Raw genomic sequence first — 17,639 nt, 5'->3', positions numbered from 1 at the left:
TAGAGTCCGCTGTTCCGGCTCCAGCATTCATGAATCAAAACCTGACTGCTTCCTTCCCTCACACAGCTCTTAGGGGCGGTGTGTAGAATAGTTTTCTGGAGTCTGTGGGAGCTTGGCCTGGCAGCAGATTCATTAAGAACATATTGAATGTTTGGCCAAGTCGTTCTTCGTGCCCCAGCTATCACTTAGCAGCACATCAGATTCCCTTTTCCCTTGTTTCAGGGGCCATTTTCATTTCTCCCTGAGGTCTGCTCAAATGATTCAGTAGCAGGTTACAGGAAAATGGAGTTGTTGGGTATTTCAGTTTCAGGATAATGGATTTTGTTTTCTATTTGTAATATCCTGTCCTAATTACGTGCCTCCCAAATAATTAATATTTAAGTATAATTTTCTAATAAACAGTCATTACAGATGCAGAGTAGAAAATTTTCCATGTAGCTCCAACTACAAGGTGGATTTTTCGTTTTTGGTTCCCTTATTTCAGCTACATTTCTTAATTTTATGTTTTAAAAAGTAGTATGGTTTTAAAATTCAAATAGTAGTAAATAAAGCATTAGTAAATAAATAACTGAAATGAAAGCTGTACCCAAGGAGCAACTGCTTTCACCTCTTAGCTTTCCTCTGGCACTTACCTTCCTATCTTCCTGTAAATGCTTATAGTGCTATTTCTGATTCCTCAGTCACAGGCATTGTCTTTTTACTTCCTTTGAGTTGGTGCTTTTTCTCCTACCCTCCCCTCTGTCTCTATGCACTTCTCTTTCCCTCATCTTACTCATATAGCTATGTCATGTTTTATTGAAGTGGTACTGATTGTGTATAGTGTTATTGTTATGACTGTGTAAATAATGTTTCCAATTGAACCAAGTAGTAAACCATGATTGTTTCCTTTCTTATACAACTGTTTATTTTCCAGGGAGTTAGCAGCCTTTTTTTTCCCTCTTAGATTTCCATGTTCCTATCACTAATTAATTTTTACTAAATTTTCCAAATGAAAGAATAAAATGGCCATGCACAAGTGAATTATAGGATCCCTTCCCTCCTTCCTTCCGCCCCTCCCTCCTTCCTTTCTTCCTTCCTTCCTTCCCTTCCCTTCCCTCCCTCCCTCCCTCCCTTCCCTCCCTCACTCCCTCCCTCACTCCCTTCCCTCCTTCCCTCCCTCCTTCCCTCATTCCTTCCCTCCCTCACTCTCTTCCTCCTTTCCCTCCTTCCCTCCTTCCCTCCCTCCCTCCCTCCTTCCCTCCTTCCTTCCCTCCCTCACTCTCTTCCTCCTTTCCCTCCTTCCCTCCTTCCCTTCTTCCTTTCTTCCTTCCTTTCTTCCTTCCTTCCTTCCCTTCCCTCCCTCCCTCTCTCCCTTTCCTCCCTCACTCCCTTCCCTCCTTCCCTCCCTCCCCTCCTTCCCTCCCTCCGTCCTTTCCCTCCCTCCCTTCCTTCCATCCATTCCTTCCCTCCTTCCCTCCTTCCCTCCATCGCCTCCATCCCCTCCATCAGACCCTCCCTCCCTCCCGGCCTTTCTGGCTCCAGTCTGGGTTTACTGTGCTCTGTCTCTCTCCGCACTGGTCATCCTGACCTCAGTTCAATGTGATTTGGGATTTCCCTTCTCTCATCTTTGTTGGATTCTTTATTTCCAAGTTCTGACATCTTCCTCATTTTGGGTTTATTTTTTCCAGTAGCTTCTTAAGAAAGGGACTCTTGGAAGATACGTTTTCTTGCACCTTGCACGTCTGAAAATGTATTTATTCTATTTCACATTTGAGTAATAGTTGGGCTAGTGTATCTGGTTGAGGTGAGTTTTTTCAGAATTTCTTCAGAATTATTCCATTGTCTTCTATGCTTCCCATTTTTTATGTCAAAAAGTAAGGTGTCTCCTCATTCCTGATGTTCTTTATGTAACATTTTAATGTTCCTGGGAAATTCTGTGTTCTGAAATTTTATGATGATAGAAGTACGCCTTGGTTTGAGTGCTTTTTTGTTCACTGGATACCGATTTGGGCCCTTATAAGCTAGAAATTCATGTCCAGTTCTGAGAAATTTGTGTTTTTTATATCTTTGATTATTTTCTTCCTCTGTTTTCTCTTTCCTATATGGAACTTCTGTTGCCTGGATGATGAATGTGCTAGATTGATCCTTGTTTTTCTTATCTTTTCTGTCCTATTTATTATCTTTTTGTTTTAGTGGGTTTTTTTGTTTGAATATCTTAGATATTTTCTCAATTTTGTCTAATAACCTTTCTTTTGATTTTTTAAAATTTTGTTAATTTTTATTTCTAAGAGGTTTTATTTCTAAGAGTTGACTTCCAGTTAATCTTTTTTTATAGCTTCCTATTCTTGTTTTAATGCTACATTACTTTTTGCTGAAGATATTTGTGGTTTTGTTTTAATTTTTCTTCAGCTCTTTGTATTGTTTCCTTTTTCAGTTCTTTATTTTCTAACTTGTGTATTGGAAACTTTCTTCAAATACCTGATGTTTCTCAGTAGTCTGCTCTTATTTAAAAGTGAGGCACTGAAAGCTCATTAGAAGCTCTTTGTAGGTGGATAAGGCTTGTCAGCTGATGGGCTTTCCTTAGGATAAGAGGTTGGGGACCTGGTCCTTTGTCCAAATGTTGGTGTTCATGGGTTACTTCTGTTGGATTGGTTCATTGGTCCAGAGAATAATCTTTCTGCCCTTGGGAGTGGGGGAGAGGGTGGATAAGTCTGGGCTTCAAGCATTTTGGGAGCTGAAAAGGGGATGGAGAAGGGTGCTTTTATAGCTGATCGCTTAGGCTCTGTTCATTATAATGCCTCGCCCTGCCTTCCATGTTTAGAATCTCTAATTCATTTTCTCCAGAGAATAAACTTCCCTTCTCCTGCTGCGGGGGCAAGGGAAGGGAGCACAGCAAGAGGGTTATAGTCTGCCTGTGCTTGTGGGTTTAAGGGATCAGAGTTCCTCCTTTCTGGACACCTAGTACTTCCAATTTCTGAGTCTTCTTATTATTATCGTTGGTAGGTTTAGCTTTTTTTACATTCTTCTATCTGCGTTTTCTTTGTTTGCTTAAACAGACCTAAAATTCTCTGTATTTTTTTAGTTTGACATAATTTCAGACTTAAAGTTCCAAAAATATTAGTTTCTGTATACCCTTTACCCATATTCCTCAAATGTTAATATTTTGCCACATTTCCTTTATTCTTTTCTATGTGTATATGTTATGTACATGTATATGTGTGTATATATACAATACATATTTTTGATCCATTTTCAAGTTACTTGCACCTTCTAAATACTTATATAGAATCACAGTAAAATTACCAAAATCATCTAAAAATAAACATTGATATATTATTATTTAATCTGCAAACTTTATTTAGATTTTGCCAATTATCCTAATAATGTCCATTACAGCAAAAGAAAATTCCTGGCCCTACATTGCATTCAATTGTCATGTCTCTTTAGCCTCCTTTGGTCTACAATTCTTAGTCTTTGTCTTGCATGACATTGACATTTTTGAAGAAAACCTGTCAGTTATTTTGTAAGATGTCCCTTGACTTGGTTTTGTCTGATGCTTTTGCATTAAATTATGCATTCAGTTTCAAATTATTGAAATTCAAATTACGCATTTTTGACAGGAATGTCACAAAAGAGTGTGTTCTCAGTGTATCACATTGGAGGACCCATATCAACTTGTCCCATTACTAGTGATGATAAACTTCAGTCTAACTGGCTTTTGAGAGTGATTTTTCCTTAACCTTGGGGTTCATGTCTTTAATCAGTTTTGGAAAATTCTCATTTTCTTTTTGAACATTACACAGCTGTCATTTTCACTAATCTTTCCTTTTGGAATCCTAGTAAATGTATGTTAGATCTCTTTCATTCTGTTAGTATGTGTCTCAGGTTGTTTTTTTTTTTTTTCCCCTCATGTTTTCCACATTTTTATCTCTCTTTAGTGCATGCTGCATAATTTTTCACATCTCTTTTGTTATTTTCTTCAGCTGGGACCAGTGTGTTTTATCCAGCCATTGAGATTTAAATTTCAGTGGTTGTTTCTAGAAGTTACATTGTTTTTCAAATCTGTCTGCCCATTTTTTTCATAGTGTCTTTTTTCATATGTTTTCAATTCATTTTTTATATCTTTAATTATTTGAGATACTCAATATTTTCCAATTATCCAATTTTAAAATTTCTTGTAATGTCTAATCCTGTCATTTATCTACTGCCTGTTACTCTTGTTACATTGTTTCCTTATATGTTTTATAATTTTGGAATGTGAGTTCATCTTTAGTGAGGTTTTCTGTGGAAATCTTTGCCATTGGGGTTAAGAGGGTTTTTCTCCAGGGAGTTTGTTTGTGCTTGGGGTTTTTTGGTGTGTTTTTGTTTGCTTGCTTGCCTCTGACAGGTGTCCTTGAGCTATTGTAAAGCTAAATCACTGGTTTTAAACATTAATTTCTCAGTAGGAGTTTTCCATACTAGACAGGTAGAATTCATTTAACCCCCAAGTAGAATTTTTATTTACCAGGCCAGTGAAGGCTTCTCCATACTGTAGCCGACCTCTATGGTACAGTCAGTGAGCTGTCAGCACACATTTTTCTGTCCAGGTCAGAGAACAAGCCTCTCTTTCAAACTGTTAGAGTATTTCAAGTATGGGATAGTCAGATGACATTGTAAATGTGTTTCACCTCTCCTGAGAAATAGTAGTTTAAGCCACCATTAACATTCTTGAACACTGGATTATAGATAAGCCTTGTTTGTTTGAGTCAAGTAAGTTGCTCGTCTTTTCACTGAAGCATTTCTTTTAAGTGTTTTTAGTATATTTATTAAGTAACAGATCCAGGGGTGATGATTGTGTATTTGAAGACCATGTTCTAACAATAATCCAAATCTTTTGCAATATCAAAGAACTGAACCATTATTTTTAACATACCAAATTATGAACCAGTATAAATCAGTTATGTGTTTTTGGGCTCCTACATTATTGTATTCACCCATTTAATTGATTAGACAGTCTCTTAAACCATCTTACCATAGATATATTTAGTGAAATTTATTACTTGCAGACTGATGTAACTCATGAATTATTAAAAGCATCAACATATGGAACCTACTCTTTTCTCATTCCAAATTCTTTTAATATGGCTTATGTTGAGCCATTTAACTGGCTTCTGTCCATCCCACTGATGGAAGCCGCAGCCGACGAGGGTTCTTATAAATGATTGGCTTCCCTTCCACTCAAGAGGAGGATAAAATGTCAACTTTTTCCTTTACTACCTGAAAAGCAATCAGTGGCAACCCTTCCTGCTCCTCTTGACAGTAGTTTGGCTTTATAGAAGCAGGGTGGGCATTTAGCCAAATGTGAATTTCGGTGCTATAGAAAGAAAAAATTTAAGTAGCTAAACCTCAACTACTAAATGGAATTTTCAGAGCGGCATTCAAATGGGTTAAACCTATAAGCCTATAGTAAGCTAACTATTGCTCAGAAATTCCTGAACTGTAAGTTTTGATCCCTTCTTTCCTGGTGATGATCCGAGGTAATTTACTAAATCCCTCTTTGTAACAGTTTGCTCATCTGTAGGAATGGGTTTAGGGATAATAATAGTTTCAGAAGAACAGTGTAACAATTAGTACTAATTTCCAATTATTATTCAAAGCCATTGAAAAGGACATTTTGGATTCAAACCTAACTTCAAGACTATTAGCTTGACCTTGTGCTTTATTATCGCTTTGAAATTATCTTTATCTGTCCAATGGGGGTATTACTTATTTCACAGGATTATTATTAGATATTAATGAAAAAATATATGTGGAAGCATTTTTAAACAGTGTAGTGCTATAAAAAGTTAAGTGTTGTTGACGTAAGGCTATCAGTGTGATGCTTTATCATGTGGAAACATAAATTTTAGAATTGGATGGGACTCGGGAGGAGAAAATTGACATTTACAGGAGGGTGCTTTTGTACCCAGATAGGCTCTCTATTTTGTATTTTCTGTTGTTTAATCCTTACATCCCCAAGAGTAGCATTCTGTTAGCTCCATTCTTACAGATGAAGAAATTTATTTTTAAGATCTACCTCCCCATCATCCTATTTCATAAATGAGGAAATGGAAGTCTGAAGAAGTATGATGACTTGTCTAAAGCATAGATTCTCAGTTCATTATTCCATCTATTTTAACGTACTGCCATGTTTTCTTAATGTTTTTCTCTTGTACACAGACTTGACCCCACAATTAAATAGAAAACACAATAGCACCTGATTAGATTTACAATGCAGATATAGAAAGACATCTGTCACTGGCTTTATGATGGATTAGATATGCTAAATGGCCTTTCCACCTGAACAACTGAAATACTGATGAAGTATTATAAAGCGATTTTAGCCTGTTGCTAAGCTGGCATGAAAGTGTATTTGTTGACTCTAAACAAAGTGAAACCTGTGATCCTGGGAGGTGAGTGGGAGCCAAAGCCAGCTTTTGCTGTGGAGGCTTTTACAGAGTTTGGTTACCTGATAACTATGAAGTAGGGAACAGGGTTGAAAGCCTGTGAGTTGGAGAATCTAACAAGAGCTTCCTGGATGAAGCCAGGAAATTAGAAGACTGTGTCTTCGATGGAAGAGTAAAGAAAAGTAAGTCGAATAGAATTACCATATGACCCAGCAATTGCTCTCCTGGGTATCTACCCAAAAAATTTGAAAGCATTTCTCTATAGAGACACATGTACTCCAATGTTCATTGCAGCTTTGTTTACAGTGGCCAAGACATGGAAACAACCAAAATGTCCTTCGATAGACGAATGGGTAAAGAAATTGTGGTATATATACACAATGGAATACTATTCGGCGTTAAGGAAAGATGATATAGGAACATTTGTGACAACATGGATGGATCTTGAGAGTATAATGCTAAGTGAAATAAGTCAGACAGAAAAAGCAGAGAACCCTATGATTTCACTGATATGTGGTATATAAACCCAAAACAAGACAAACAAATGAGAAACAAAAACTCATAGACACAGACAATAGTTTAGTGGTTACCAGAGGGTAAGAGGGGTGGGGGGAGGGAGATGAGGGTAAGGGGGATCAAATATATGGTGATGGACGGAGAACTCGCTCTGGGTGGTGATTTATAGACCATGTAATACAGAATTGTACACCTGAAATTATGTAATTTCATTAACAATTGTCACCCCAATAAATAAATTTAAATTAAAAAAAAAAAGAAAAGAAAAGTAAGTCATATGCCACCCTCACATGGTGAATGGTCCAAATTCATACAATTGTGGTCCAAATAAACCTTACAAGGAGAATTTCATTGAAAGTGCCCCTGAGTTGATAGTGAACAGCAGAAGCAGACACAAACCTTCTCTTGAGAAACTCAGTTTCAATCCGGATCTCAAATAACGCTTACAAATAAAGTATCTTAGGAAAATGAGCAGCTCACAGTTAAAAACCACAAAACCATAAAGAAATAAGGCAACATCATGAGCGAGAACCAGCAGAAACACACCTCCAAGAACTTCACGTGATTAGATTAGATTATTAGATTTAAAGAAATTATTCTGCATACATCCCAAAGAGAAAAAGAGATGGAAAATGCGAAGGAATCGTGGAGTGATGTGGAGAACAGAGGGCCAGGGTCCAACATATGCCTACTCAGAGTTCCCGAAGAAGAGAGAGAGAGAGAAAAAAAGAGGAAGAGAAGGAGAAAAAGAAAAAGAGAAGACCTTAAACCCATCTAGAGGAAAAATGCTAATAGTAGAAATATTTGGCCTCCCCTATGACTCTGATTTAGTCTCTATGGCTCAGTTTCTTTGGACGGCAGAGGCCCAGTACCTGTTACGTCAGTGCACCTAAATGTAGTTAAATACATTCCAGCCCTACCATATAGAAAACTTATTTATGAACAAACTACTGTAAATAAGTTATTGGGATTCTAAGTTGATGATTTATCCTCTCCCTTATTGAGTTTGCAGCACTGAGGGGATTTCTGGCCTTTGATTTTCTTCATCTTTCATGTGTCTGTTTAATGCAAAGTCAGTGAGATTTAGCCATCATTGTTATCTTTGTTTTCAGAGCAATCAGTTATTTTTGTTGGTGGAATGAATTAAAGATGTAATGCAGCAGGTAGGTGTCAGACTCATCCTGAATCTTTTCTCTCTTGATCGAAGCTCCCACACCAGCCATCGCTAGGCCTCTGTCATTCTCCGGTTTCCCCAGGCCGTGCTTGCCCGGAGCAGTGTTCTGCTGCGAGGAGTTGGGCTGCAGAAGTTGAGTGGTTAAGGCAACATGGGCCCCATTACTGATTGCCCCTTTCAAATCTCCCAGCAACCATTAACATAAATATCATCTCACCATTTTGGACAGGGGACACCACCCTTATGCACGACAGTAATATGATGCTAATGCTTAACCCTTTCATTGCTTTGTTTGTTTCAAAGGCCTGGCTATACATCCATTGATAGGAGTCTGTTTGAACCTAGAGGAGAAATGAAGGGGTTAACTCCTTTTGGTTTTGCCCTTTGACCACTTCAGGATGAGAGGCATGATGAAATACTTTTCAAAGTCTTCAGTGGAAACACATCATGCATAATTGGAGCAAAAAAGAATAAATCAAAGCTTTTTCCCCCCTTTTAGTCTGGTAATTCATAATTGAAACCACATTGAGGTAAGGGTTGATAACTTCAAAACAACCAAGAGAACTGCCCTTTCTATCAAGGTATGGATAGGTGAGGCTACTCATTACCAGGGGCTCCAAAGCTTCTGTATGGAAGGCCTGTCCTCTCCTCTCTTCCTTTCTTCTCTGACTTCTCACTTTTCTACTCAGGCAAAATACCTTCATTTAAATCAGATAAGGGTTTACTCAAATATCTGCTTAATTCTCTTCTTGTCACATGAAGTTATATCTACATAGTGACATTTAAAACATTTCTGATATGGTGAGTAATCGCAATTAAATTTTGAATCTCTTTTATTGAATTTGGTTGATTCAGAAAGAATTCTGTAGTTGGTAATGGAATGTGGTTTTCTTCACTCTTGATTTTATAATCATCAAGTAGTTCCAGCAAGACCATTTCAGAATGATTAGCTAAGGTCATTTGTTCATCGCCTTCCTTGGCTCTTTGTACGGTAGGTAACTTTGACTCAATGGTTTGGGTTAGGCTCATAGGGGGCTAACCATCACTTTTCATCTAAAAAAAGCAAAACAGGATTGCAGAAAGGGCCCAGGTAACTTCCTTTGTGTGAGATTGCCAAGGGCACACCTAATTGTTTGAGTTTGAATCTTTTTTTGAAGGAGAAAACCCCTCTGAATTGGTAGTTGATGCTAAGCTTGGTCTCCCAAGGCCTTTGTTTCAGGGCATCCTGAAACCTGAATCCACAACTCCCTCTTGCTAGTTTGTCGGCTAGCTCCTAGCTCCTTCACCAGAAGAAGCAATATGAAAGAACTTTCTAAAGCTGGCATTGTGACCTAACAGTTATTGTGGCTATTATGGATTACTTTCAAATGATTGCAATCTGGATTTTTTACTGAAGCTTCCATAATGAACATTAGTTGTAGGAGTGAGAAGCAATGGGTGGGCAAGATGTGAACAAGGTATTTTGGCGAAGTGCCTGTACTCTGTCAGGATGACACATACTCCTCTTGGTGTATCTTCCCCCATCTTTGAGTCAAGTTTCCCTGAGTGTATTTGAGAGTTGTATTGATAACCAAGATTCCGAGGGTGCAGCTGCAATAGATGGGCTTTTTTCAGGGCTCTGTTGCTGGATGCCTGGTTCCATGCCCGGTCTTGCCATGATGGAAATTTAATCAGGCCACACAGTTAATTGCCAGCATTGTTGGCTTTCTCCCTGGCAGAAGTCAGAGTCTTGAGTAAATTATGGAGGTTTAAATTTGCTTGATTTCCTGCAGAAAGTGAGGTCAAGAGGTCCCAGACTGTAGACACTCTCTTTGGTCAGCCAGCAGGGGGGCAGGTCTTAAAGGTATTTCAGAGGTGACTAAATGCCGTTTTGAAATGTCCTTCTCCGTATGTTTTTTTCTCCGGGGGTTAGTTTGTTGACCTTACTCCAGTGGAGCAGAGAGTCTGTGTGAAGGCACACCCCCCAATTAAAGCTACCTTTCTCCACGCTCCAGAGGCACATGGGGTGATGTGTGAAGAGGGAAGGAGCAACTGGCACGGAAGCGTTGGTGCAGAGCAGCTTTTCCTACTTCTGACCTTTCAAACTAGAACATAAAGGTAGCAAAATCCATGTATCAGTAAAACAATATTTAGGAAAAGAAAGTTTTTTTAAAAAAGCAGCATGAAGCTAATCATGTTGACTTACAAAAACCAAAAAACTTGTGTCATATAGGGCTTTTCATGATGTGGCTGTAGCCTGCCTGAATCCCTCTCATTTCTTCTCTCCCTGTGGCCTCCTCCCAGCCACTGGAACCTGGTGCTATCTCCCTGCCTTGTAAGCCAGTCTCAGCACCGCTGCTCAGCTCGCCTTGCGGCTTCTTTGAGCAGCACTCCTGCTTCTCCTTGAAGACTCTGCAGGGGTCCCTCCTCATTTCCTCCAGGGAGACAGAGGTGATCCTGTCGACCTTCATGTCCCCATAGAACTTTAATACCTTGTTTTAGTACTTGTTCTTTTGCACTGTAATTTGTCCTTTTACCTGGCTGTCTTCCCCGGTAGATGATGAACATTTGGAAGGGAAGGAATTTGTTCGTCTTTGCAGCTTAGTATGTGTTCAGGAAATGTTGACTGAATGAGTGAGTACCAGCAATAATACTGATAGGAATGATTGCTGACTGTCTAGTCCCATTGTCTTAGCAGGCAAGAAGAATATGAACTGGGGAGAGCTGGAAGGTGTTTGTTTGTTTTAAGCGACCGTTCGTGGAGTTCCGTGTTGAGTTCTCTGCTGAGTGCGATTGTGTGCAATCTCATTTAATCACCTAGGAGATAGATGCTGTCATGCTCCCCATTTTACAGGTGAGGAAAAGAACACTCTCAGAAGTAGCTTTCCGTATCATGAAACTAGTGCATGACAGGGCGCAGATTGAAACTCTGTTACATGCCCTAACCCCACACTTCTTCAGAATATGTACTTAGCACAGTCAGATTCTTGGTAACTACTTTCAGGTGAAGGAACTAAGTTGGAAATGATTTCGGAGTTCGTGAGTGTACATCCGCTATTCTCATCCATACATGAAAAGGACAGAAAGACATGACGTGGATCATTTGGGTTCAACTTACTCCTCCTTAAACAAGTTTTTATTGGGTAGCACTAGGCACTGTACTGGGTACTGGATGTTACAACATTTACAGCTCCTGCTTTCGTGGAGCTTTCAAGACAGTTACACTATAGAGACGAGGAAGGAAAAGAAAATCATAAATCAAAACAGTCTATTTGGAGAAGAAGAAGTAGAGGTAGAGAAATCAGGTAAACCAGCACTCTACAGCATGATAAGGGAAAGGCAGAGAGGAAGAGGATTTCATGTTTCTTGGTGCTGGAAGAGACCTCACGATTGCCTAGGCTACTCCCACCCCACTTTTGAGACATGTAGACAGTAGAGCCCAGAGAAATTGTTAACTCCCACGAGGTGACCTATTGGCTGTCATTTTTCAAATGCTATCATGTCAGGTATTTTACATATATTACCTATTTACTTTTATTAAAAGTAATTAAAACCTCTGGGTTGGTAAATAATAATTAAGAAATGATAGTAATTAAGTAATTGCTATGTCAAGTCATACTACCTAGAAAAGCAGTATTATCACGATTTTCTAGATATGGAAACTGGGGTGCAAGAGAGGTTGCCCAGGTCTCTGTGCTGATAAGTGGAAGAACCTGGATTCAGATTAAGGACTCGCGCTTCCAAAACTGATTCCAAACATGCTGACTCGCTTTTTGACGTCATTTCATCAACGCTGGTGGTATCCTACAGTAAAGCCCCAGTCTGTATCAGGGTGAATATGTGCTCAGGAGCTCATACGTTGCCTCCTTGTTCATCTCAACGTCAGTATTTCATGGGAAAGTGCTGGCAAGATTTCACTCCTTGTTATGCTCCTTGACGTGCTCTGTCTCCCCAAAATGCAGCCTTCTCTGCTTCTCCAGTTGTCAAGCCCTATTTGGTATGCAAGTGAGTAGTGTGGAAAAATTTGAGCACCAAGATGAATTACTGTCTGCTTCCCACCCACCCATTCCTTCCTCTCCTATTTTCCCCCCGCCCACCTCATAACCCGAAGGGAGCTGGTATACGGGATGAGACCAGATCTGTGCTCTTGCCAAGCCTCTGGTTAGTTCTGCCTGGCAGGGCCTTGAAATCAGAGCTCTGGTGCCTTTGGGGGGGGGGGTGCCTCAGTTTAAATCCCAAGGGATTCGTTTAATGAAACCACGCTCTGCAGCGCTCATCCCAGGGAATTTTCCTGTCCTCTTAATGTGACAGAGCATTCAAGTGTGTTGGACCTCATGGATTTTCTGTTTTCTCTGCCTGTCCCTCAAAACAGACCCTATTTTGTTGGAATTTTAATAGTTTTTCCTTCTGTGCTAGAGGTGTGTTTACCTTTTTTTAGTTTACATGCTCCTTTTGTGTCAGTGTTAAATATTTGGTATGTTTTTATTCCATGTACCCTCTGAAATCATAGTTGTGGGATGGGTTCTTAGTTATTAGTGCAGATATGATTGTGAAGGGTAAAGAACTTTTAGCATTTTTGTCTCAGAGAAGAGCTAGAAATAATGACCACTGGAGTTACCCACAGTTCCACTTTTCAAAGTCTGTAAATGTGATGCTTACCCCAGACTTGGAATAGGACGCTTAGGAAGGGCCATGAACCACCACCATCTGGTGTCGTGCAGTCGGACGGAGTGGCTGTTTCGCTCTTCTGTCACTTACAGGTTGTGTAACCTTGAACAGCATTCACCCCTCCCTCTCCATCCCTCCCTTCTTCCTTCCTTCCGACTGGTAAAGCAAATGATTAGACATCACTCATTCTTTTTCATTCTATAGTTTCGTCATCTGTACAAAGACTATCTTGGGGGTTGCTGTAAGGCTCAAATGAAATAATACATGTAAAGCAGAGGGCCTAATACTTAGTAAGTATGCGCTCAGTTAATCTGGACTGTTTCAACATCACACTTTAAATTATTTTACACACTTCTTTTAAACAATCTTTTTTCTTTTCCATTTAAATGGTGTTTTTGAAGCACAAGAGAGTACTGTTATCGGAGGAGTAGGTGACTGGGGTGGGATGGTGATGGCACAGACTGTTGGGGATTCATTGTGACATTAGCATAGGACTGCTTACTGACCTCAGTGTTCCTAAAAGTCAGGAACATAGGAAGAGTAAGATTTGGGGTAGGAAACTGAAAGGGGTTCCTACAAATGTAATCAGATGCTGAGGTACACATACTAAAATCCAGGCCTCTTCCTAACACTGCAGCTGAATGAAAGCGTGGTGTCATGGAAACAGAAGGTCAGCATTGAGAAGATAGCCTTTCCTAGTGTGTCTCTTGGTTGTGAAATCTAATTATGGCCTGTTATGGACATGTTGGCTTTAATATCCTGATTACATTAGGACTCCAGGAAAACCACTCAGTCTCCTTGAGTTCCCATCCCATGTGTATTCCATGTGTTTGTGTACATTTCCTGTCCCACACAGTTACATCTGGCAAACAGCTGTTGTCATATATGTGGTGATGGGTGTCCATCAGTGATATGGCTGAGGTTGATGGGGGACCTTGGGAATCCAAGTCTGAAAGATGCTAGGAAGTGTAAGTGGCCAGAATAACAGATAGGACGTTTCACATTCGTCCACCTCCTGGCAGAGATGAAGTTAGGTCCTTTTCACATTATAACATATGCATGTGAAGGTAATTAATGCCACTGAATTGTACACTTAAAAAATGGTTACAATAGCAAATTTTATGTTATATTTTACCACAGTTTTTAACAACTATACATAATATACCAAAAACCATTGTATACTTTAAATGAGTGGATTGTATAGTATACAATGAATTTTGCAATGAATTCTATCTCAATATAGCTGTTTTATAATACAAGAATGTTTTCACAATCATTTTCTATTATCAACACAAAAATATTTTGGCTTACATTGCTGCATTAAAAATTACTTAAGATTTTAATGGTAGCAAAGAAATTGAATTTCCTTCATTACTTTTGAAACTTTATTTTGAAAGAAATTTAAACTTACGGAGCTGTAAGTTGCAAGAATTCGACAGTGAACTCACAAGCTCGTCACCTAGATTCACCCATTTTATGTATTCATATTTACCTGACACTCTTTATTCCCAGTATTCAGAAGTGATGTGCTTTGATGGGCTGTGGTTTTCATTTCATTGATTTGTTTTTGTCTTTTTTTTTTTTTTAATTCCATGTGCTGATTGCTTATTGGGCCCTTTCAATCTAAAAATTTGTGTCTCTTATATTTTCTTTTCTGAGAACTTGCTTAATTTCTTTGGTAGTTTCATTTCTTCCATATTCTCTGTTTTCTTTTTCAGGAATCTCCTATTAGATGGATGTTGGACCTTCTGGATTTTCTTATCTTTTCTATCCTATTTTTCTTCTGTCTTTTTGTTCACTGGACTGGAATATGCTGTCATCTTTGTCTTTCATACCTGCCTTTTACAAAATTTTAAGCTATCATGTTTTTAATGTCCAAGAATTTTTTTCTGTTTGATAGATCTTTTAAAATAAAAATAGTAATTTATTTTTATTTCAAGGATGAAAGATCTTCTCTCTCTGAGGATATAATTTGTTGTCGATGTTGTTTTAATTTCCTTCTGCTGCTTCTATTGTCTTTGTTTCCTCTGAGTTTCTGTTTATTCATTTGGTTTCTGTTGTTCATGCTGAAGATGTTCTTGAAATGTCTGTGATTCTAGGATCTGTTCATGATTAAGAGGGAAGCACTAAGAACCTGATCAGAAGTTCTTTGTGTGAGGGCAAGCTTACTGCCTGGTGGGCTTTACTGTAAGATGGTGGAGTGGCCAGCGAGTCACAGGGCTGCCAACGTTTTGGGAACTGCAGCGGGAAGAAGGCTGTAGGGCTCATCATTCAGAATAGAGATTTTTCACCTGTGTTTTCCTCTCAGCTGTGCCTGTGTTTCCATGTCTGGAGCTTCAGTTTCCTCAGAGAATAAACCTCTCTTGTCCAGCTCGGGTGGGGTGTCTGAGTGGACAGGTAAAGGGAAGGTTTGTGAATTGGGGTCTCTCCCTGTTCATTACACGTGTTTTTAACCATTCCTCCTGCTTTCAACCCAACCCTCCTCTTACCCTCACGAGGTACCCACTGAGCTCAATTCCTGAGCCTTTGTGGGGTTCAACAGTTTGACCTTTTGTCTTTGTGGGTACTTAGGTTTAAGCTCTCAGTCTCTCTCCTTCTCAGTTGCCACTTCTCCAGCCCCTCTCAGTCTTTTAGAAACGTGTTAATACTGCTCATCAGCGGCTTTCTCTTCTCCCATGTCATTGTTGTTGTAGATTTGTATATTGTATTTATTAGCTGTCATTTCAGTGGGTTGGGGAGGGAATAGAGATAAATGCATGTGTTTAATCTGCCATGTTTAACTACAAATATCTCCTCAGCTGCAAAAATTCTCCGCTCTATGTTCAATGGTACCAGAGCCAAACTGAATTAAAGAGAGCCAGTACGAATTTTGAGGAGGGGAAGACTTTGAACAGTTACTTAGCTCTTGGGTTGGTGAAAGCCACCAACGTCCCATGTTTGGGTTTAGTGATGATGTTGGGAAGGACGTCAGCTCCATGGTTACCGGATCCCTGTCTGACCCACACTAATCTGTTCTCTCGTAGAAGTGGGGTAGCGTGAGCAACCCACTCTTCCTCCCGCTGATCCCACCACAGTCGCAAGGTTTCACTGCCATTGTCCTCACCTATGACCGAGTGGAGAGTCTCTTCCGGGTCATCACTGAAGTGTCCAAGGTGCCCAGTCTATCCAAGTTGCTGGTTGTCTGGAATAATCAGAATAAACACCCTCCAGAAGGTAAGAAAAGTGGGGAAACGTTGGGTTCAGGAAAGGCCTGGTTTGGGCGTTAGTGTAAATCTCAGCTGGATCCGTTATGGATTGCCAAGTTATTTGCGTCCTTTGTTTTTGATGCATTTTCCTGCTTTGTCAGCAGTGATGCCATTTCTGAGGCAGTATGAACCCAGTTTTCTCCAAAATTTTATTCTTGTTCTAGGGTGGCCCATATTACTCCAAGCCCATGGCCTGCTCTGTAACCACAAGTGTTTGAGGGCTTAGGAACCAGTAGGATCAAAGGCTGTCGCCTTGGGAAAACAGATCTCAGCTTCCCTCAGCCCTCTCAGCTGATTTGTTTACATGAAAAGTCAGTTTAAAAGGCATTAGTTTTCTCCTTTCTTATCTCTGCTCTGATACTGTGTTCTTCTTCAAAAAAGAGGATGGCCTCACTTCTGGTTGGGAAAGTCAGCAAGGCATGCCCTCTCTAGGCTTCAAATCGTTCCTTAAGTGAGCAGTCGCTAGGGGTTCCCACTGGTTTATCCTTAATCACTTTGTTCCTTGCTGTGGCCACCCCTGCAATCTACTGGCTGGCAGCTAGGGTTGAGGACTATTTGATTAATTGGATTTGTGTTTAATTCAGGGTGCGTAGAGTACGTTCCACCTGCATTTAGTTTCTCGTTCAGTCCGTCTATTACTGATCCTAATCCCAGGGACTTCAAAGCTCCTGCCCTTTATAGCCTATTAAAGCCAGGAAGTTTCTGATGGATTAGAGCAAGGAATGAGTTTGAAGTTTGTAATGTGCACCACTATCACCGATAAGGTCTAGTTTATTGCCTGACAGTAGTATCTGCACTTTTTATGGCTATTCCCTTTTAATTGGTTATACTGAAGTTGGGGTAGTCAACCCTGCAAACGACCAGCAGTAGCTCTCCAGTCCGGGCTGGAAGAAGACCACATTTCTGTCTGGTAGGCCAATCAGAATTTGCCTCAGGAAAATTCTTCAGTTCCTCCTGAGACACTTAAAATGTTTTACTCAGTGGGATTTTTATGCTCTTTTTAGATTTAGGGAGCCACGGGGTTTAAGTGAACAAAATAGCATTTTAAATGAAGGTCCTATATGATGCCCTGAAGTCACTGCTTTTTTAAAAATAATCTTTCTGTCAACGGTCTTTTTATACCAAGTTTTTTGTTTTTTCTTCTCAACATCTAGTTTTGTTTGATGCTCAGTAAAGGAGAAAGAAATGGGTAGCAGAAAAAGGAAGGTGTTGGCACCATCTAAGGAGGGAGGAAGAGACTGACAGCCAGGAACAGGTAGAGAAGAGCGGAGCTGTGAACAAGGGACCTGGGAGGGCGTGTAACAGCCGCTTGGGTTCCGCACTACCAGTGGCCTGGCCCGGAGTCCAGTGACTGGGCGGCACCGCACTGCTATAAAGGGTGGGTCATGTGCCAAGAAGGAAGGCTGTGCCCCACGGCAGCCTGTTGTGTCACTCATGCATTTGCTCCTGCTCACCAAGGCCACCCGCTCTCAGAAAGCGCCTCTCAGCCCCCACCTTTCCCACCTGTCTCCTGCCCAGAGGTAGAGGTGCAGTCTGGTGCTAAAGCAAAGGAGGCTTCTCCTCAGAAACCTGGCTTAGCCACTTTGGGCTTCCAGTGCAGTATTTTCTTGTGAATGTGAATCACTTATTTTGGCCAAGTATTGTTGCAAACTG

At 40.2% G+C, this 17,639-nt stretch overlaps 1 protein-coding gene across 1 annotated transcript in view; it reads left to right on the top strand.

Annotated features, from left to right (window-relative positions):
* The window catches only part of EXT2 (exostosin glycosyltransferase 2), a 126,544-nt gene that overhangs the window by 69,247 nt on the left and 39,658 nt on the right, over positions 1-17,639 (top strand). Inside the window, exon 9 of the mRNA XM_081062596.1 lies at positions 15,765-15,954. Coding sequence (XP_080918722.1) covers positions 15,765-15,954 — 190 coding nt within the window. The remainder of the gene's footprint in view (positions 1-15,764; positions 15,955-17,639) is intronic.

This window comes from Rhinolophus hipposideros (assembly GCF_964194185.1).
Source record: "Rhinolophus hipposideros genome assembly, chromosome: 10".
NCBI classification, from domain to species: Eukaryota; Metazoa; Chordata; class Mammalia; order Chiroptera; family Rhinolophidae; genus Rhinolophus; species Rhinolophus hipposideros.
Note: the sequence above shows the minus strand (reverse complement) of the source record. Positions and strands in the feature narration are given on the sequence as shown.